The sequence below is a fragment of the Somniosus microcephalus genome, chromosome 7 (assembly GCF_052327205.1).
Source record: "Somniosus microcephalus isolate GS21.2 chromosome 7, FLI_Smic_1.0, whole genome shotgun sequence".
NCBI classification, from domain to species: domain Eukaryota; kingdom Metazoa; phylum Chordata; class Chondrichthyes; order Squaliformes; family Somniosidae; genus Somniosus; species Somniosus microcephalus.
This window is the reverse complement of record NC_140993.1, coordinates 216,406,202-216,427,536: the sequence shown is the minus strand read 5'-3', so window position 1 is coordinate 216,427,536 and position 21,335 is coordinate 216,406,202. Positions and strand designations below refer to the sequence as shown.

Here is a 21,335-nt window from a genome sequence, read left to right as displayed (position 1 = left end):
AGTGCTCATATTTCTGATATGCAAAATAGGTGCTACACTTGCATCGCAAGCTATCAGAACTGTAAAATAGCAACAAATAAGAATTGACAGTAAAAAAAAAAATAGCAATAATAAAAGCAGAAACTGAACCAATCAAATCTTTCATAAATGGTTTTTAAAATCTTTTTGACTGCCGATTTTTCTCTAAGGTCAATAAAAAAATGTAACAATTTTAATCTGGAGAAGGATAGGGGGCAGGGGCTAGAAAGTGGTCTGGAAACCTGGGAGAACGGGTTTCCCACAGGCCCTACCGAATTTAACGGCAGAGCCTGATTAGCATGGAAAGCCTCTGTTTCCCACCCGCAGTCAGCCAGATTGATAAGAGGGAGGGATCAGGTGAGGAGTGATTGGGGGCCAGAGGAGGATCGGTGATGGTGGTGGGTTGGGGGAGGATCAGGGCCGGAGGAACAATGGGGGTGGGTGGGTTGAGGATCGGGGCTGGATGAACATCGGGGGGGGGGGAAGATCGGGGTTGGATGAGCATCGGGGCAGGGGGGTTCATGACTCTGGGGCCAGAAGAGCATCGGGGGGGGGGAGGAGTGGGGGGAGGTAGTCATGACTCGGGAGCTGGAGGAGCATTGGGGGTCAGAGGAGCATCGGGATGGGGGGGGACGGGGGTGGCGCGGAGCTGGTTGGGACTCGGGAGCCGAAGGAGAATCGGGACCAGAGGGGAGATCGGAGGTCTCAGTGAAGATTGTAAGGGTCGGGGGGTGTCTGATCGCGGGTGTGGGTGAGGCATGGATGCTGGATGCAGCAGGTAAGTGTAAAGGCACTTATTTGATCCAGCAGTCCTCGCCTTACTTTAGCTGGCGGGTTCCCTGAGGCCTGAGAAACCTGACCAGCCAGAGTTAAATTTGAAATGGTGGGTAAATCTGAGGCACATCAGCCTCATTAAAATATTTAAATAGGCGACCCACCTCCTGGGAGTGGGTTGGCTGCCCACCCCCGTCTCGCCTCCGTTAAAACCGGAAGTGGGCGGGTTGGAGGCAATGTTGTAATTTTTTTGGCGCCATGCGGCTCCTTTAAGGGGCTGTGCGGGCCATTCAAAATACCGCACAGGCACGGTTTTTTCATTGAATAGCCGGCTGCGCTGGACCCCGGAGCGCTGCACAGTCTCACAGCTTACAGGAAACATTGGTTGGAGGCGGGTTGTGATCGGGATTCAGTTTTTTAACAGTTTAACCTCCCACCCGACCCAACCCACTCGTTTTTTGGGGGTTAAAGTTCTCCCTCCATTGTTTTTGAGAATTTGGTTAATTTACAGAAACTGGATGTCAATGATTATTCCAAATGGGGTGCCATAACCACCTCTTACATTAGTTATGGGGTCATTAACCAGTTTTCTTAAATTGGACAGATGCCCTCTCTGCTTTTCTGCCTTTTCGAACTGTTCTGTTTGGAAGCATATTTGGCTTGTTGCCAAGTGAATGGCCTTTTCTTGCACTTCACATTTGCACTGAATAAAATATTCATGGCAAAAACCCAAGATGTAATTTTTTTTTACCCTTAAGACTGTATATATACTATCTGCTGATGTATGCATCATGTCTTGTGTGATTTTTGACAGATTAAAAAGTAGGCATAGTAGGTGGTTTGGTTACCTGGGCAGCAGGACATTAGATTTACATGCAGGGCACTTGGGCTTGAATCCCAGCCTTAGCTGACATCCCGACTTGTCTATTTACAATGGGCGAGTTTCCCAGGTCTTGACTGGGTTATTCACTGTAGGCCAATCAATATTTATTGGCATTGATGGTGCTTTGCAGTTCTCCAGACTATCCTTCCCGTTAGCTGAAGGAGGAGCTAGGAAAGTGGGAAGATAGTGAAGGGAGCAGAAAGAAAGAAAATCCTCTTATTACTGCTGTTTATAGCTAAAACAAAATCGTATCTTGGTATATTTACATTGCTTACATTTGGTTTTTACATTTATTTTATATAGTTATGTGTGGATGTAATATGCTTTCCTTTACACCAGGTTTAATTTTAAGTTTTTTTTTTACAAAATGTTTAAATATTTGAACCGTATTTCTTTAATCAAAAGAGTTAAAATCTCATTCGAAAAATGACTTTAATTACCGTACTCGGAATAACCTACTTTTCTTGTCTCAGGTGATGTGGGTATGTAACTTGTGCCGAAAACAACAGGAAATCCTCACTAAATCAGGGGCCTGGTTCTACAGTAGCGGCTCTAACACACCGCAGGAAGTTGACCCGACTGAGGCCGCAGAGGGAGTGGCCCACAGAAACGAAGAAGCGCCACAGGAGAAGAAAGCAAAACTACAGGAGCATTCCCAATTCCAAGGTCCTTTACCCTCAGGGGACATTTCTACACCAGCGTCAGACAAAAACAGACCTCAAGGGCTCACGCGACAAGATTCAATCAAAAATGGTTCAGGGGTGAAGCAGCATTCAATGCAGACTGCCAGTGAGATACCCACAGACAGGTATGATATTTACATTAAAATGAACAGCGACTTGCATCTATGCATATTTTCCATTGTTTTTCCACTGGTAAATGCACCAGTGGGCAATTCTTTTGCATTTTCCTACCACTCTCGCCACAAGAGCTCATTAAAGTGATTTTAAAGTAGCTACCCAGCTGGTATTTACAGGGGTTATTTTCTGTCTGTAGGTTGTATGGTGTAGCCAAAGGGGTGAATTTAGAACCAAAGCAAATATCAGGCCAAGGCCTTTTTAAAAAAAAAAACGTTTTCACCCATCATGCCAATGGAAAGATTGTTTTTTCACAGCCAGCTCTTTGATTATTTTAGTATAAAATGTATATGGAGATATCCTTGCCACTTTTTTGTGTAATATCGCCAGAGGAAAATCAGGAAGTGAGTTGCAAACACTACGAAGCTGTCTTGATGCAGACTAAAATTCCCCTTTGAAAAGGCCCTGGTGCTGTGTTTTGAATATCACTGCTGATACAGGGTAGAACCTTAAAGGAATGCTAGTAATAATTAATTGTTTGCACCAGCATATCCAAGAGAACATTCTATCCATCCAGCTGTCCATTGCTTTATTCTTGTCATTAAGAAATCTGCCTCCCTTATGTTCTCCCTCTTATGTTCAGTAAAGGGTGATACTGTGAGAGATCTTTTAAGCTGAAATATACTGCAACAGTATGAGGACTAGTTATATTTCTGCATCATGAAAACAAAATTCTTGGCTAGAAACCTAATTTTCACTGCTATACCCTTGAGAAACAAAAAATGTTCATGGTGGGTTTAGTACATTTTTGTTTCATTTTGGAAAGTAAGCTAAATAATACAAAAGCAAAATACTGCAGATGCTGGAAATCTGAAATAAAAACAGAACATGCTGGAAATACTCAGCAGGTCAGGCAGCATCTGTGGAGCGAGAAACAGTTAATGTTTCAAGTCGATGACCTTTCATCAGAACTGTCTCCACAGAAGCTGCCTGACCAGCTGAGTATTTCCAGCATTTTCTGTTTTATTTAAGCTAATTAATAATTCTGGAGGCAGTACAAGGAATACAAATAAAATCTGATATTTTGACCTACAGTTTCCCTTAATTTGTTAATTTTATGAAAAATATTAAGACATCATCTATGGACTAGTACATGAAGTGCTGGAGAACTTGACTCCCAAAAGGAATGACATGACATTGGCGTCCTGTACACCTTTTATGTAGAGTTGCTTGCCTCATTTAAGTCTGGGTTATCTGTTCTTAGTCACTTTGCTGGATGAAGCGCTCTGGAAAAGAAAACACCAAATCTGGACTGCCATGCCCAAACTGCACCTCAATCTGGCTGGTCATTGGTAGTGGCGGTGGAGAAGCCTGTGGTGTAATATAGTCCTCCTCACATTCCCATCTTAATGAAGTATAGAGATAATGTGGCCTGGACGATCTCCACTTTCTCAGCTGTAATTGAGCAAACAGAAAACACTACATCCCAGCTGAGAATGTATTGAGATGGGTAGGTTCCACATTATAATAGCAAAATACTGTGGATGCTAGAAATCTGAAATAACAACAGAAAATGCTGGAAATACTCAGCAGGCCAGGCAGCATCCGTGGAGAGAGAAAGAGTTAACATTTCAGGTCTGATGAAGGGTCCCAGACCTGAAACGTTAACTCTATTTCTCTCTCCACGGAAGCTGCCTGGCCTGCTGAGTATTTCCAGCATTTTCTGTTGTTATTTTAGGTTCCACATTAGTTTGGCTTTGCAGCAAGAAGAGGCACATCGAGGAAATGTGGTCGGGACCACTTCCCCAGATAGAAAAGAACATAGAGTTCTAAATAATCATTCCATCTGGAGAAGACCACTTGGACTTGTGTATCCTGGACCTCTTCACATCTTCTCAGCCAGAAAATAGTGAAGGGGGAATAGTAATTTTTGTCTTCTATTAAAAGGGAAACCATTGTTCTTTTCTGTCTATGCTAAACATTGCAAAGTGATTTTGATACATGAAAGTGTGTCAGAATTTTGGCTGTACATGACCTGATTGCATTCAAAATGGTGTTTGGGTGTTCAGCCTATGTAAGAACAACTGCAGTAGTAATGCATTGTATGCCAGTTTGAGTGTTTCGATGTGATGAGGTGCGAATGCAAGTCTTTTGTTCTTCCTCTCCAGCAATCAAACAGCAGGACTTTAACAGTCAGACAAAATAATTGCAATAATAAGATAATTGTTCATTATAGTTCCTTTTTTTGACTTGGATTTCAATGAAAGCTTCTAATGTGTCCAGAAAAAAGCATGGTAGTTTCATAATGGTTTTTGTTGTGAAGCAACAAATTACTTTTTCAGCTTATTTTCTCCCTTTTACGTTAGGCCTGCGCCAGCATGAGAGAGTGGCACTTGTGCCAGGTTATCTCCACTCCTGCCCTCAAGCCGGCTTTGTGAAGGTGCCTGATTATGCTGCTGTACTGACTTTCTACTACTGTGAGGGTATCACAATCGTAAATCCATATCTCTGGTGTTCAGTACCACCGTACTGTCAATTTTATAGCATATTAAAATAAATTCTCGAGATGTTGGCTGAGCCATGTATATTTGTGGTATACTTATGATTTCATCAGCAAATACATTCATTATGGAACAGTAGCTGGGCAGGGATGAATTATAGATGTGTGTGGTCCCAAACGGCTTGCCATGAGTACACAGAATAGACCCAAACCCTCAAGAGACTTCAGCATATTTGAAATTTAATGCTCCACCTTCTCTTTTTTGGATATGACAAAGGAACTTTTTCTCCTTGCTTTGTTGTGGAAAAAATGACTGGTGGTGGGCTGGCAGTACAGGTGAGCAGTCCATCATGAATGTGGAACAATAGATGGTGGTGGAAAATTACAGAAAGATCTGAAATTCTAACATTTAAGTGTGTAGTTTTAAAAATATATATAACTTACAGAAAATAAGAGTATTAGGTACCTTGTGTGTATACATAATTTTGTTGCTATTTTCATTATAATTTCAGTAATTATTTTAAGTGTTGGTTATTTTAAAAATGCCATTATGATAGGTTTATAACATGCAACACCCTCCACTACATACAAACACACACATTCATTTATTTCATATGACATGTACAAAACAGTCTGTTCTTTTTCTTCCTCAAAATTGAGTTAAAGTGTTTTCCCCCTCCCTTGGTCTGATTATTTCGGAGGCCTGCTTGTTGGAAGCCAGATGTGCTTGAATTCCTGATGAAAGCATCTAGCCTGTTTGTTTAATAAGCATTCAGATATTAGAAATCTGTGACTGCTCGACGCTGCAGCTGGGAATGGGGAACCCTCACTGCTGCAAAGCATTATTGCTACAGTCAGTAATGGTGTTTAAAGTGCTTAGCTTCTCTGGCTGAATTAGCGGGTGGCGTCTGAACAATTAACTATTGACTGGTGTTCATCAAATCGTAGTTTTCCCACAGGTCAGGACAACTCAGGCATTTGATTGGCATTTTGGCATTTGATGTTGCATGTGAGATAGACAGCTTTACAGTATATGGGGTAAGAGCTGAAAATGCAGTTTGAAGCACTGCGTCAGTTCTGCAGCTCTGTTTTAACCAGTTTAAATAGTGTTTTCTCAAACCAACATGATATTCTTCTTTAAAATGAGCTCTTTGAACAAGCTCTAAGCAGCACTGGGTGAGTAAATCACTTCTCCTATAATTGCAGAAGACAGCAGTCTGTTTGGAAATTCACCATGCCTAGAAATTAAAACCCTTATATTTGATATATGAGAACTGCATTGGTATAAATTGAAAAGTTGGAATATTGTTTACACAAATAGAAGGAAGTAACCTTAAAGTAAGAGAGATTATACTCCAAGGGCTCCTTAGGAATTGAAAAACCAAATTAAAAATCTGTATTGAGTTTATTCAGGATTTTAAGTCTCTTGATCTAATTATCATAATGTTTAACCTTGACTGCTGTATGATTTTTATAAGTTGTATTTACTTTTTGTCAGAATTAATATTTTTGTCAATGATACTATGCAATCATTCAGTGTCAAGGACAGTGGGTTGAAAGAGATTGTGTACAACTTTTCTTAAAGTATTAATTTCACTGTTTGCAACTGTAACATTATAGTATTGTCTCAGCATGTGGTACAGAAAATAGTACACCAAGTCCTCTTAAAGGATGATCCTAATGCTTAACATTCATTTAAATTGTTGAAGCAGAGAGTTAAGTAGGACAGGAGCTTATTAATAATAATTTTCATTATAGTGTTACCTGCCTTGTTTTACATTTCTATTTTATGAATCTTACTAAGAATGGATCTTTAGGGGAATCAATACCATTAAAATAAACATACACAAGTAAATTAAAAAAATTCTGACAAAAAAAAATCTGCAGCATCCACATTTTCCTTGGCATAATTGTACCGGTTTGCTGGTACTGTTGCTTTTAGAAAGTGCACAGGGACTTGAGCAGGTGCAGTTGATTGCTTTGGCAACAATTTTTTCCCCTCCTCCTCCTTGCTGCAGGGCGACTTCTGGTAGCAATGAATCTCGTAAATCTTGTAATCCACTTTACTGGTCAGAATACCCAGGTAGAAACACAATATTACAGGACGATTTTCAGCTGTCTAAATGACATATTATAACCTCCTGAAGAAATTACAACCTCCTGAAGAAATTACTGTCAACAGCTGAAGCTAAGTAAATGATTAGGGTGGTGGGCAGTGGTCCTTCTTCTGCCTACTGTACTGTGTGGATGTTCAGGGTTTTCTGTACCATTAGCAGGCTACCAACTATTGAGGAAACCGAGACTTCTGACTGCAGGTACTTTGTAAATTTCAAATTAGTTGCTTCAAGAACTGATCACTTCGCAGGTATTGAGTTGCATATGTGTTGTGTAAGTTCTGCCATAGTATCAGGTAAAAGACTGTACAGAGTATACTTGCAGTGCAGGCACTAGGGAGCCCACCGCAGATCTAAGGTAAGAATGTTCCATTTTAAGAGTTTCTGTAGATGATTTTTTGGATGGTCTTCTTGTGAATTAAAGTTGTAGTATTTTCCTTTTTTACAATCTTTTTAATGTTTTATAAAATTCTAAAAATTAAATTGCATTAATTTGTTTATGCTACTTATGAACATCCGATGGAAAGCATGTTGTAACGAAGAGTATATTTAACTGGATAGGCGCTGTTTTATATACTTTAATAATATGAAGTAGTCTCTTGGTATGGCCCTCGGATTAAAGAATATTATAGTAATAGGTTGGAAATTAACTATTTGAACTCTCATTTTTCACATTTTCCATTGGAAATAATTTTACTTTTGGTGTGTTCATGTGTATGTATATATTCTGGTTGACTTATTAATCAAACTGGTTAATGTGGAAGAGTAAAAAAAACCAGACTTGACAAAGGATATCATAGTTATTTAAAGGGTACAGGGTTGAAGGCTGTTTCTCCAGTTCAGAGCTGATGTAAAAATTTAGAAAGAAATGACACAAATCTGACTTAAGCTTCATACCTTATCAGGGTGTCTGGATAGAGACACATCCAAATTGCAGCAAATTATTAATGTAGTTGCACCTGTGACAAAACACTGAGACAAAGTGAGATCGAAGCTGTGAAGAGCTTCTCCTGATTGTAAGGAAATCAAACTTGTCAGCAGCCAGCGATTAATACGTGATGGCACTTTCATTGTTTCCAGAATGTAAATGGCACTCCAGAAAATTATTGTATTTTGATAGGCACTGTTTTATCTCAAGTGTACATAAACAAATATTGTAAGTCAAGCAAGAAAGACTGGCTTAGGCATGGGTTGTAATCCACCAACTAAATTCAACATGTCAGCAGCTGACCTCCATTGTTAGCGATGATCATTGAGGGCAAAATCATGCGGCAGTTAGTTTGGAGTTCAACATTACATTAGACCTCTTATGAAATGATCAGATGTTTGCGCATATGAAATTCAGATATTAATCGCAGTTGACATTTGGTTACGTGGCACTTTTTTAAAAAAAAACAAAGTGACTGTAATATTGGTTGAAAATGCTTGCATGAAGTTGTAACTGAATTTATTCTGTATGAAATTCTATTCTCCCTCCCAAAAAACTTTCCCATTTTCTTCTTCCATCCCCCATTTTTGTAAGTTATGTTTTTTAATTGTTCTTCTGCCACATGCTATTTCTCATTTGAGCAGGCAAGCAGACAGGTGTTGTGCTCAAAGGTCTTTGCCAGTGACACTCTGTAGTCAAGAGATGCACAATGAAGGGCTGAGTTGATTCACCAATTTTCTTTCCTTTTTTTTGTGCTTGATCCTTTCTGCTGATGGCCAGGGTGAATTTGGTTATTCTGTGAGAAATCACAGAAAAGCACACAAACCACTGCTGTCTCCCTGTTTCCTTCCTCAGCCAGGATGGTGAAACAGTGTAGGTCACTCACTCCTATAGAGCTGCTCTGCCATTTCTCTTTTTCTGCTGAGATGATGCAATCTACTGCCATCCTTCATCTGTTGGCACAAGCTTGAACTGTCTGAGGTTTTCCAAGTATACAAGACCGGTTTGGGGGAGCAGTGAAGAGGATGGTCAAAACTCTGCTGCTAGAGCACATGGATTTCCAAATTTCATCTCACAGTCACAGCCACATATCCAAGCATTATAATGCCAGTGAGGCAGTGGCATCATTGTGTGTTTGTAACATTGGCTGGAAATTTACCAGAAAACCTCCTTTGATTGAAGACTGTTGTACCTTTTAAGTTGGTCTTTTCAAGATGTAGACCTTAGTCTCTAAATAGTGTTATATGAAAGGGCATAAAACATTTTAGAGCTGCACAACAAAGACTATTTAGAAATTACAATGCAAGAAGTGCAGACAAATTTACATTTTGAGAATAGAATCATAGAAAGGTACAATTTCAGGGCCTAGCTCTCAGATGTCCCCTCAGTTGTAGAGAGCTACATGCTTAGAGAGAAACAGGAGACAGATATTCTTTCATCAGCAATAAATAAGTCATCAGAGCTTGAGGACTGAGTGCAGGCTTAGCACAGCTATCAGGAAAACATACACCAATCAAAAAAGAAAAATGAACCTCCTTTAACTCTTCCAGTTAGCAAGAAAAACAAATGCTGTTTTTGGCCAGTCAGGACTTAATGAATCTTTTGAGATGCATAGTATTTTTTTTTTTTAATTAATTCTCATAACCAACACTCCACCACATTGCTTATTTTTGCTTTCAGTTTGTGACATACATGTAAATCCACTGGGGTGCATCTTGCGTAAGTGCCGAGATGTACCTGCCAAGAACCTCTGCCGCTAATGCCAGTGAACTTTTCAGGTCGGGGGATATTCCTGATTTGCGTGCCATTGTCATTACAGGAAAATGTGGGGTGTCCATTGACTCTCTCTGTAAGGGGGCTGCTGAACAAATTATTTATTTAAAAAAATCTACTTGTGGGCCAGGCCTCAGCTCCAGGTGGGCCCCACTTCTACCTCTGGCCAGTGAGTTGTGCCTGGTCTGACCAGATGTATCTCATCCCACTTAAGACCCAGGAGCTCCGATATTCAGCGTCCCTACCCCTGGCTCTGCTCTCTTTATGACGAAGGCTAGGTTTGTGTTGGGCGGTGACTTCAACCTCAAAAGGCCATCCTGGATACTTAAATGCAAGGCCGAGACCTAAAGTAGCCTGAAGTAACCTGGGCTAGTTTTCAGCCATTTTGGTGGTCTCTCACCAAATGGTTGCAGATTTTCAGAGCTACAAAGTGCCAAATGCAGCCTTATGCTTCAAATATTTACTACAGATTTATGACAATGGCAATTCACTTGAAGGTTGCTGTGTTGCAAAAGTCGTTCCTTTTATTCCTTCAATACTTGTGTTACTGTGAATTTCTCTGAAGTAAATTAGAAGTCATTTAACAGCTGTATACATTACCAAGAAAAACTGCTCAAACACACACTTTCTAAAGCCAAGTTGTAAACAACGTTTTGAGCTTTCATGCTTAATAGACAATGTCAAAGAAATATATCTTCTAGCTCTTCTAATACTGAAAGACTTCATCGGTTTTCAAACTATTTATTTGTTTTAAGGTGTACGTAACATGAAATATACATATACATACATACATGTTCTGAGCAAGAAATGTCTGTTCATCCGGCACTGGATGTCAGATAGCAACGTGATAAATCAGAGGCAATGGAGGGTTCAGAGAGGTGGTGGTGAATTAGAGCTGGGTATCATCAGCGTACATGTGGAATCTGACATGTTTTTGGATGATGTCGCCGAGGGGCAGAACGTAGATGAGAAATAGGAAGGGGCCAAGGATAGATCCTTGGGGAACTCGAGGTAACGGTGTGGAAGCAGGAAAAGAAGCCAATGGAACCAAGCAAGAACAGTCCCACCCCGCTGCATGATGGAGGAGAGTTTTTGGAGTGTCGTCAATCATGTCAAATGGCTGCAGACAGGTCAGGGCTAGGGCAGACGGGAACCTTAGGGGAAGTTTGGCTTGGTTGGCTAGGGGAAGGGAGGGAAACAACAGAGGCAGCTGAATAGATGGTCTCACTCTTAGTGACAAAGAAGGCCACAAGCTTCTTGCACTTATTGTTGGAGCTGAGCGTAGTGACAAAGAAGGCCACAAGTGGAAGGGGCAGGGAAGAGGGGTTAAGAAGACGGTTTGTAGTGGAGAAGAGAAGCCAGAGATTATCTTTGCATTCAGGACCCAGTAGTGCTTTGTGCTTATTTGGTCCAGCTAGATGTGACTGAGTTATACAGTATGACAGAGTTATACAGAGCAGCATAATACTTGGTTTATGCTAAGTTATATGATCATAGCCAGGGTAACAATAATTATGCTACAATTGCATCAATACAGGGAAGGAAAATACAGCAAGTTTCCTGCCCCTGATCGCTATCCAGTGACCACTTCTGGAAAGCATGTGAATATGCACATCAGGTGAGAACAGAATTGGCTTCAACTGCAATGCCCCACCATGGTCACAAAGTCCCCCCCACCGCCACTCACTCTCTCGGCTTACCATATGAAGAATGGCCACTTGGGTGAGGTTAGCCCCCATAAGAGCCATACTGCAGCAAGAAATCAGTGCTCCAGGAGGGGTGGGAAGTGAACTGCATGAAAAGAAGACAGAATATTCATAATTTACATTGCTTTTCTATATCATTTACTTTTCCTTCTATTGTACGTTTTCCTGCATTTTCATAGGGATTTTACTGCACACACAGCTGGAATTAAACTAGTTTAGCATTTTAATTTTCCATTCATGTCTGTACATCAGAAAAATTACAGGAAAAGCATCCCCAAAATTTAGAAAAAAATGATTGGGATAGAGTGGCTGCATTGGTTTACAGAGAATTATATATAGAATATACAGCACAGTAACAGGCCATTTGGCCCAACCAGTCCATGCCGGCATTTATGCTCCACTTGAACCTCCTCCCATATTTCCTCATCTAATTTCATCTAACTCTATCAGCATAACCCTCCATTCCCTTCTCCCTCATATGTTTGTCCAGCCTCCCCTTAAATGCATCTAGTATGGTACCGAGTTCCGCATTCTCACCACTCTCTGGGTAAATACGTTTCTTCTGAATTCCCCATTTGATTTCTTGGTGACTGCCTTATATTGATGGCCTATAGTTTTGCTCTTCCCCACAAGTAGAAACACTCTCTCCGTGTCTACTCTATCGAAACTTTCATCATTTTAAAGACCTCTATTCGGTCAGCCTTCTATTTTCAAGAGAAAAGAGTCCCAGCCTGTTCATCTTTTCCTGATCCGTCTTTTGGATGAGACGTTAAACCAATGCCCCGTCTGTTCTCTCAGGTGGACGTAAAAGATCCCATGGCACTATATTGAAGAGCAGGGGAAGTTATACCCAGTGTCCTGGCCAATATTTATCCCTCAATCAACATAACAAAAACAGTTTATCTGGTCATTATGTCATTGCTGTTTGTGGGAGCTTGCTGTGCGCAAATTGGCTGCCGCGTATCCCACATTACAACAGTGACTACACTCCAAAAGTACTTCATTGGCTGTAAAACGCTTCGAGACGTCTGGTGGTACTGAAAGGCGCTATATAAATGTAAGTCTTTCTTTCTATAGATATAACCTCACATTTCTGGTACCATCCTTGTAAATCTTTTTTGCACCCTTGCCAGTGCCTCTATATCGCTTTTTATAATATGGCGCCTAAGAATTGTAAACAGTACTCCAAGTGTGGTCGAACCAAGATTCGATACAAGTTTAGCATAACTTCTCTACTTTTCAATTCTATACCACTAGAAATAATCCCTAGTGCTTGTTTTGCTTTTGTTATGGCCGTATTAACCTGCGTCACAACTTTGTGATTTGTGTATTATTACTCAGAGATCCCTTTGCTCCTCTACCCCATTTAGATTATTTTCTAAGTAATAAGTGATCTCCTTATTTTTCTTACCAAAATGTACTACAGAAGAACATAAGAAATAGGAGGAGTAGGCCATTCGGCCCTTCGAGCCTGCTCCGCCATTCAATGAGATCATGGCTGATCTTCTGCCTCAATTCCATTCACTGGCCGTATCATCATATCCCTTGATGTCCTCACTAGTCAGAAATCTATCGACTTCTGTTTTGAATATACCCAATGACTGAGCCTCCACAGCCCTCTGGGGTAGAGAATTCCAAAGATTCACCACCCTCTGTCTGAAGAAATGTCTTCTCATCTCAGTCCTGAATGGCCTACCCTTTATCCTGAGGCTGTGGCCCCTGGTTCTGGACTCCCCAGCTAAGGGAAACATTCTCCCAGCATCCACCCTATCAAGCCCTGTAATAATTTTGTATGCTTCAATGAGATCCCCTCTCATTCTTCTGAATTCAAGAGAATACAGGCCTAGTTTACTCAATCTCTTCTCATACGACAGTCCCGCCATCCCAGGAATCAATCTCGTGAACCTTTGTTGCACTCCCTCTATGGCAAGTATATCCTTCCTTAGGTAAGGAGACCAAAATTGTACACGGTACTCCAGGTGTGGTCTCACCAAGGCCCTATATAATTGGAGTAAGACTTCTTTATTCCTGTACTCAAATCCTCTTGTAATGAAGGCCAGCATACCATTTGCCTTCCTAATGGCTTGCTGCACCTGCACATTCACTTTCAGTGACTCATGTACAAAGGACACCCAGGTCCCTTTGAGCATCTGCATTCCCCAATCTTTCACCATTTAGGAAATACTCTGCCTTTGTTTTTTTCTACCAAAGTGGATAACTTCACATTTATCCAGAATTATATTCCATCCGCCATGTTCTCGCCCACTCACTGAGCCTGTCGAGATCCTCTTGAAGCCTCTTCACATCCTCTTCACAACTGACACTGCCACCTAGCTTTGTGTCATCAGCAAATTTGGAAATGTTACACTTAGTCTCCTCGTCCAAATCATTGATATAGATTGTGAATAGCTGGGGCCCAAGCACCGATCCTTGCGGTACCCCACTAGTCACAGCCTGCCATCCTGAAAAAGACTTGTTTATCCCTACTCTTTGTTTTCTGTCTGTTAACCAATTCTCAATCCATGCTAGTATATTACCCCCAATTCCATGTGCTAAATTTTGTTCACCAACCTCTTGTGTGGGACCTTATCGAAGGTCTTTTGAAAATCCCCTTTGTCTACTCCACCAGTTACATCTTCAAAGAACTCCAATAGGTTTGTCAAACAGGATTTCCCTTTCATAAATCCATGTTGACTCTGCCCAATGTTACTTTAGTTTCCAAGTGCCCAGTTATTGCATCATTTATAATAGATTCCAGCATTTTCCCAACTACTGATGCGAGGCTAACAGGTCTGTAGTTCCATGTTTTCTCTCTCCCTCCTTTCTTAAATAGCGGGGTTGCATTTGCTATCCTCTAATCTGCAGGAACCGTTCCAGAATCTATAGAATTTTGGAAGATGACAACCAATGCGTCCACTATCCCAATGGCCACCTCTTTCAAAACCCTAGGATGTAGGTTATCCGGTCCTTGGGATTTATCGACTTTTAGTCCCATTAATTTTGCTAGTACTGTTTTTTTTACTACAGGTAGACTATCCTTTATCCGAAAACCTCGGGACCAGCTGTGTTTCGGTTTTCGGAAAATTTCGGATTTCGGAAGGTGGGTCCGCGGGGGGGTCCGCGTCGGCGGGGGGGGGTGGGGAGGGTCGGGGGGGGAGGGGTCAGCGGGGGGGTCAGCGGGGGTCCGCAGTTGTGGCTTGTCCGTCGCTGCTAGCCTGGAATGCAATGAAGTTCCGCATTTCCACCAACAGGTCGTCGTGCTCGGTCGGAACAGGGGCCGGCACCGCCGCGGGCTCAAAGCTCTCGTTGCTTTCGAGCCTTTGGAAGAGAGTCAGGTGGTTCCGCGGGGGGGTCGTGCGCACGACTTACGCTGACCCTCTGCTCAGCGTATGTCGTCGGCGGGGGTCGGGGTCGGTCCGCGGGGGGTCGTGCGCCACTCTGGTCATGTCGTGCGCACGACTTACGCTGACCGAAAAAACCTTCGGTTTTTAGAGGGTTTCGGTTTTCGGAAGTTCGGATGAAGGGTAGTCTACCTGTAATACAGGAAACTTTCGTTTAACCAGAGGTTAAAAGTCCGGAAAGCTCTATCTACCGGCAAAATTCAGGAGCCATTTTCTATAAGTTTTTTTACTTCTTGTTGCTTTTTTTTTCCCCAGTCAGGCTCTGCAAGGTCTGTAGCTAAGCAACAGCTTCAGCTAGAGACGCTTGCAGCTGCAGCCGACTGTTTTGAAGCTGTTGCTAAGCAACAGGGTTTGTTGATTCACACGGAGCTGAAAAGCTCTGTATGTTTTAACATTGCTGCTGGTTTATACGGCAGTTTTGATCTAACGGCACCAGCTCAGTCCAGTCAGTGCCGGATACCAGAAAGTTTCCTGTAATAGTTTCTTTAAGGTCCTCATTCTCGCCACACGCTTGCTTTTCTCGTATTTCTGGGAGGTTTTTTGTGTCTTCCTCCGTGAAGACAGAAACAAAGTATTTATTTAATTTCTCTGCCATTTCCTCATTCCCCATTATAAATTCTCCCATCTCTGACTGTAAAGGACCTACATTTACCTTCACCAGTCTTTTCCTTTTCACATACCTTTAGAAGCTTTTACAATCCGTTTTTATATTTTTCGCTAATTTATTGGTTTTGAAATTAATTTGCCAATTATATGCCCATTCTGCAAGTTTATTAATGTCGTCTTGTAATTTGTTGCAGTCCTCCTCAGTATTACCTATCCCCCCAATTTGGTGTTATCTGTAAATTTAGAAATTATGTTTTTGATTCCAAAGTCTAAATCGTTAATATATATTGTAAACAACAGTTGTTCCAGCACTGATCCTTATGGGACCCTACTTTCCACCTTCTGCCACTCTGAATAGCTCCCCTTTACCCCTACTCTGCTGTCTTGCAGCCAGCTAGTTATCCATAGCTATCCATTTGTCCCCTGACTCCGTATGCTCTAATAAGTTAAAACTTAGAACAAGTGCGACTGCAGCTACCCTTATTCATTAATCTAAATAGTTAATGAATCCCCGAGCAGTCCATGTCCAACCTCTTGGAGGGACAAGCTGCGTATAGCCACACAAGAATAATTTATTAATCTATAATGTGGCACCTTATCGAACGCCTTTTGGAAATCTAGAATAATTACATCTACCGCAGTACCCTTATCTACTCTCGCTGTTAGCTCTTCAAAGAATTCAATGAAGTTGGTCAAACAAGATTTTGAATTCCATGCTGACTATTCATTATTATAGTTTTGATTTCTAGATGTTTATCTATTTTCTCCTTTAGTACAGATTCCATTATTTTTCCTACCACCAATGTTAAGCTGACTGGTCTGTAGCTCCCTGGACATGTTTTATCTCACTTCTTAAATAAAGGTATTACATTAGCTATCTGCCAGTCCTCTGGCACTATATCTTTTTCTAATGAATTATTAAATATGTGTAATAGTGCCTCTGCTATCTCTTCCCTGGATTCTTGTAAAAGACGAAGATGTAATCTGTCTGGACCAGTGGTTTTATCCTTTGAGTTTGCTTAGTTTATTTAATATTCCTCTTTTTATTTCAAATGCAGTTATATAATTTCTAATCTCATTTTTGATGTCATAGCCACCTGATCTGTCTCCATGGTAAATACTGAAGCAAAGTAATTATTTAATATTTCTGCCATTTTGTTGCTGCCTGTGATTTTATCCTGTCCATCCCTTAGTGGTCCTATTCCCATCCTGACTTTGCTTTTTTTTTTTTAATTCATGTGCCTGTAGAATATGTTACTATTTTGTTTTATGTTCCTTGATAACTTAGTTTCATAGTTCCTCTTCATCTTCCGAATTGTTTTTGACTTCTCTCCTAATCTCTTATTCTCCGTTGTCATGCTTTCCCCTGCTGTCCATGTACTTAGTGTATGCCTCTTTCCTTACCCTTAATTTTTCCCTTATGTATTTACTTATCCATGGTGTCACGTTAATATTTAGGTTTTTTTTCAGCAGAATACATTTTTCTTGGACTCTGTCGAACATTGTTTTAAATGTTTCCCAATGCTGCTGCTGTTTGCTAATATTGTTATCCATTTTATTTTCCCAAGTTCTAGTCTCAGCTCCTCAAAATCAGCTTTTCCTCCAATCTTCGTCATACTTCTGTCCTTGCATAGAAACGGAGTAGGCCATTCGGCCCCTCGAGCCTGTTCCGCCATTTAATGAGATCGTCATGGCTGATCATCCAAATTCAGTACCCTGTCCCTGCTTTCTGCCCATACCCCTTGATCCCCTTAGCCTTAAGAAATATATCTAACTCCTTCTTGAATATATTTAATGAACTGGCCTCAACTGTCTTCTGTGGTAGAGAATTCCACAGGTTCTCCACTCTCTGGGTGAAGACATTCCTCCTCATCTCAGTCCTAAATGGCTTACCGCTTATCCTTAGAGTGTGACCCCTGGTTCTGGACTCCCCCGCCATCAGGAACATCCTTCCTGCATCTAGTCTGTCTACTCCTGTTAGAATTTTATAAGTTTCAATGAGATCCCCCTCTCATTCTTCTAAACTCTAGCGAATATAAGCCTAATCGACCCAATCTCTCTTCATACGTCATTCCTGCCATCTCAGGTATCAGTCTGGTGAATCTTCGCTGCACTCCCTCCATGGCAAGAACATCCTTCCTCAGATAAGGCGACCAAAACTGCACACAATACTCAAGGTGTAGTCTCACCAAGGCCTTGTACAACTGCAGCAAGACATCCTTGCTCCTGTACTCGAATCCTCTCGCTATGAAGGCCAACATACCATTTGCCTTCTTAACCGCCTGCTGCACCTGCATGCTTACCTTCAGCGACTGGGGCACATGGACACCCAGGTCTCGTTGCACTTCCCCTTTTCCCAATCTATTGCCGTTCAGATAATAATCTGCCTTCCTGTTTTTGCCACCCAAGTGAATAACCTCGCATTTATCCACATTATACTGCACCTGCCCAATCACCTAACCTGTCCAAATCATACTGGAGTTTCTCTGCATCCTCCTCACAGCACACACACCCACCCAGCTTTGTGTCATCTGCAAACTTGAATATATAACATCTAGTTCCCTCGTCTAGATCATTAATATATATTGTGAATAGCTGGGGTCCTAGCACCGATCCCTGCGGCACCCCACAAGTCACTGCCTGCCACTCGGAAAAAGACCCGTTTATTCCAACTCTTTGCTTCCTGTCTGCCAACCAGTTCTTTATCCAAGTCAGTACCTTACCCCCAATCCCATGTGCTTTAACTTTGCACGCTAATCTCTTATGCAGGACCTTATCGAAAGCCTTCTGAAAGTCCAAATACACCACATCCACTGGTTCTCCCTTATCTATTTTACCAGTTACATCCTCAAAAAATTCCAGTAGATTAGTCAAGCACGATTTACCTTTTGTAAATCCATGTTGACTTTGGGCCTGGAGGGAGAGTGTGAGGGAGAGGGGGGCGGGGGGGGGGGAGAGAGAGAGTGTGAGGGAGGGGGAGAGAGAGAGAGAGAGTGTGAGGGAGGGGAGGGGGGGAAGAGAGTGTGAGGGAGAGGGGGGGAAGAGAGAGTGTGAGGGAGGGGGGGGAAAGAGAGAGTGTGAGGGAGAGGGGGGGAGAGAGAGTGTGAGGGAGAGGGGGGAGAGAGAGTGTGAGGGAGGGGGGGGAGAGTGTGAGGGAGAGGGGGGGGAGAGTGTGAGGGAGAGGGGGGGGAGAGTGTGAGGGAGAGGGGGGGAGAGTGTGAGGGGGGAGAGAGTGTGTGGGGGGGAGAGAGAGTGTGAGGGAGGGGGGGGGGGAGAGAGAGTGTGAGGGAGAGGGGGGGAGAGAGAGGGGGAGAGAGGGGTGGGGGGGGGAAAGAGTGTGAGGGAGAGGGCTCTCTCTCTTCCAACAACAACATGCCCTCGAAAAAGCCTCGGCAACGCCAGGCTCCCCCAGCTAGTCTTTTATAATGGACTCTAGCATTTTCCCTACTACCGAGGTCAGGCTTACCGGTCTATAATTCCCCGTTTTCTCTCTACCACCTTTTTTTAAAATAGTGGGGTTACATTAGCTACCCTCAAATCCATGGGAACTGTTCGAGTCTATAGAATTTTGGAAGATGACCAGCAATGCATCTACTATTTCCAGGGCCACTTCCTTAAGTACCCTAGATTATCTGATGTAGATTATCAGGCCCTGGGGATTTATCAGCCTTCAATTCTGTCAATTTCCCTAACACCATTTCCCTACGAATACTGATTTCATTCAGTTCCTCCTTCTCATTAGACCCTATGTTCCCCGACATCTCTGGAAGGTTATTTGTGTCCTCCTTTGTGAAGACAGAACCAAAGTATGTATTTATTTGGTCTGCCATTTCTTTGTTCCCCATTATAAATTCCCCTGATTCTGACTGCAAGGGACCTACGCTTGACTTCACCAATCTTTTTCTCTTCACATATCTGTAGAAGCTTTTACAGTCAGTTTTTATGTTCTCTGCAAGCTTACTCTCATACTCTATTTTCCCCTCTTAATTAATCCCTTTGTCCTCCTTTGCTGAATCTTAAACTGCTCCCAATCCTCAGGTTTGCTTCTTTTTCTGGCCAAATTATATGTCCTCTCCTTTGATCTTATGCTATCCCCAATTTCCCTTGTTAGCCACGGTTGAGTCACCTTTTTTGTTTTATTTTTATGGCAAACAGGGATGAACAAATTCTGTAGTTCATCCATGCGATCTTTAAATGTTTGCCATTGCCTATCCACCGTCAACCCTTTAAGTAACGCTCCCCAATCCATCCTAGCCAACTCGCACCTCATACCATCATAGTTTCCTTTATTTAAATTCCAGACCTGAGTCTCTGAGTCAACTATTTCACTCTCCATCTTAATGAAGAATCCTATCATATTATGATCGCTCCTCCCCAAGGGGCCTTGCACAAGATTGCTAATTAATCCTTTCTCATTACATAATACCCAGTCTAAGATGGCCTGATCTCTAGTTGGTTCCTCGGCATATTGGTCCAGGAAACCATCCCGTATACACTCTAGGAATTCCTCCTCCATAGTATTGTTACTAATTTGGTTAGCCCAATCTATATGTAGATTAAAGTCACCCATGATAACTGCTGTGCCCTTATTGCACACGTCTCAAATTTCCCGTTTAATGCCATCCCCAACCTGAGCATTACTGTTTGGGGGTCTGTATACAACTCCCACTAACGTTTTCTGCCCCATGGTATTTCTCAGCTCTACCCATACAGATTCCACATCATCAGAGCTAATATTCTTCCTTACTATTGTTTTAATCTCTTCTTTAACCAGCAATGCTATCCCACCTCCTTTTCCTTTTTGCCTGTCTTTCCTGAATATTGAATACCCCTGCATGTTGAGTTTCCAGCCTTGATCACCCTGGAGCCATGTCTCCGTAATCCCAATTATATCATCTCCGTTAACATCTATTTGTGCAGCTAATTCATCCACCTTATTACGAATGCTCCTCACATTAAGACACAAAGCCTTCAGGCTTGTTTTTTTTAACACTTAGTCCTTTTAGAATTATTATTTACTGTAGCTCTTTGATTTACACCCTTGATTTCTCTGCCTTCCACATTTGCTTTTCTTCTTTCTGTCTTTTGTTTCTATCCTTGATTCCCTTTCCTCTGTCTCCCTGCACAGGTTACCAACCCCCTGCCATTTTAGTTTAAACCCTCCCCAACAGCACTAGCAAATACTCCCCCTAGGACATTGGTCGCGGTCCTGCCCAGGTGCAAACTGTCCAGTTTGTACTGGTCTCACCACCCCCAGAACCGGTTCCAATGTCCCAGGAATTTGAATCCCTCCCCCTTGCACCATTCCTCTAGCCATGTATTCAACTGAAATATCCTTCTATTTCTACTCTGACTAGCACGTGGCACTGGTAGCAATCCTGAGATTACTACCTTTTGAAGTCCCAGTTTTTAAATTTACCTAACTTCCTATATTCAGCTTTTAGGACCTATCCCGTTTTTTACCTATATTGTTGGTACCTATATGCACCACGACAACTGGCTGTTCACCCTCCCCCTCCAGAATGCGCTGTAGCCGCCCCGAGACATCCTTGACCCTTGCACCAGGGAGGCAACATACCATCCTGGAGTCTCGTTTGCGGCTGTAGAAACGCCTATCTATTCCCCTTACAATAGAATCCCCTATCACTATAGCTCTCCCGCTCTTTTTCCTTCCATCCTGTGCAGCAGAACCACCCACGGTGCCAGGAAGTTGGCTGCTGCTGCCTTCCCTCGATAAGCCATCTCCCTCAACAGTATCCAAAGTGGTATATCTGTTTGAGGGGGATGGCCACAGGGGACCCCTGCACTACCTGCCTGCACCTACTACTCTGCCTG

General features: G+C 42.2%; 1 protein-coding gene across 1 annotated transcript in view; it reads left to right on the top strand.

Annotated features, from left to right (window-relative positions):
• The first annotated feature begins 2,112 nt into the window (after positions 1–2,112).
• LOC147115112 (regulating synaptic membrane exocytosis protein 2-like) overlaps positions 2,113–21,335 on the top strand; it is a 347,939-nt gene continuing 328,716 nt past the window's right edge. Inside the window, exon 1 of the mRNA XM_085993402.1 lies at positions 2,113–2,483. Within this exon, the coding sequence (XP_085849528.1) occupies positions 2,152–2,483 (332 nt within the window). The 5' untranslated portion in view covers positions 2,113–2,151. The remainder of the gene's footprint in view (positions 2,484–21,335) is intronic.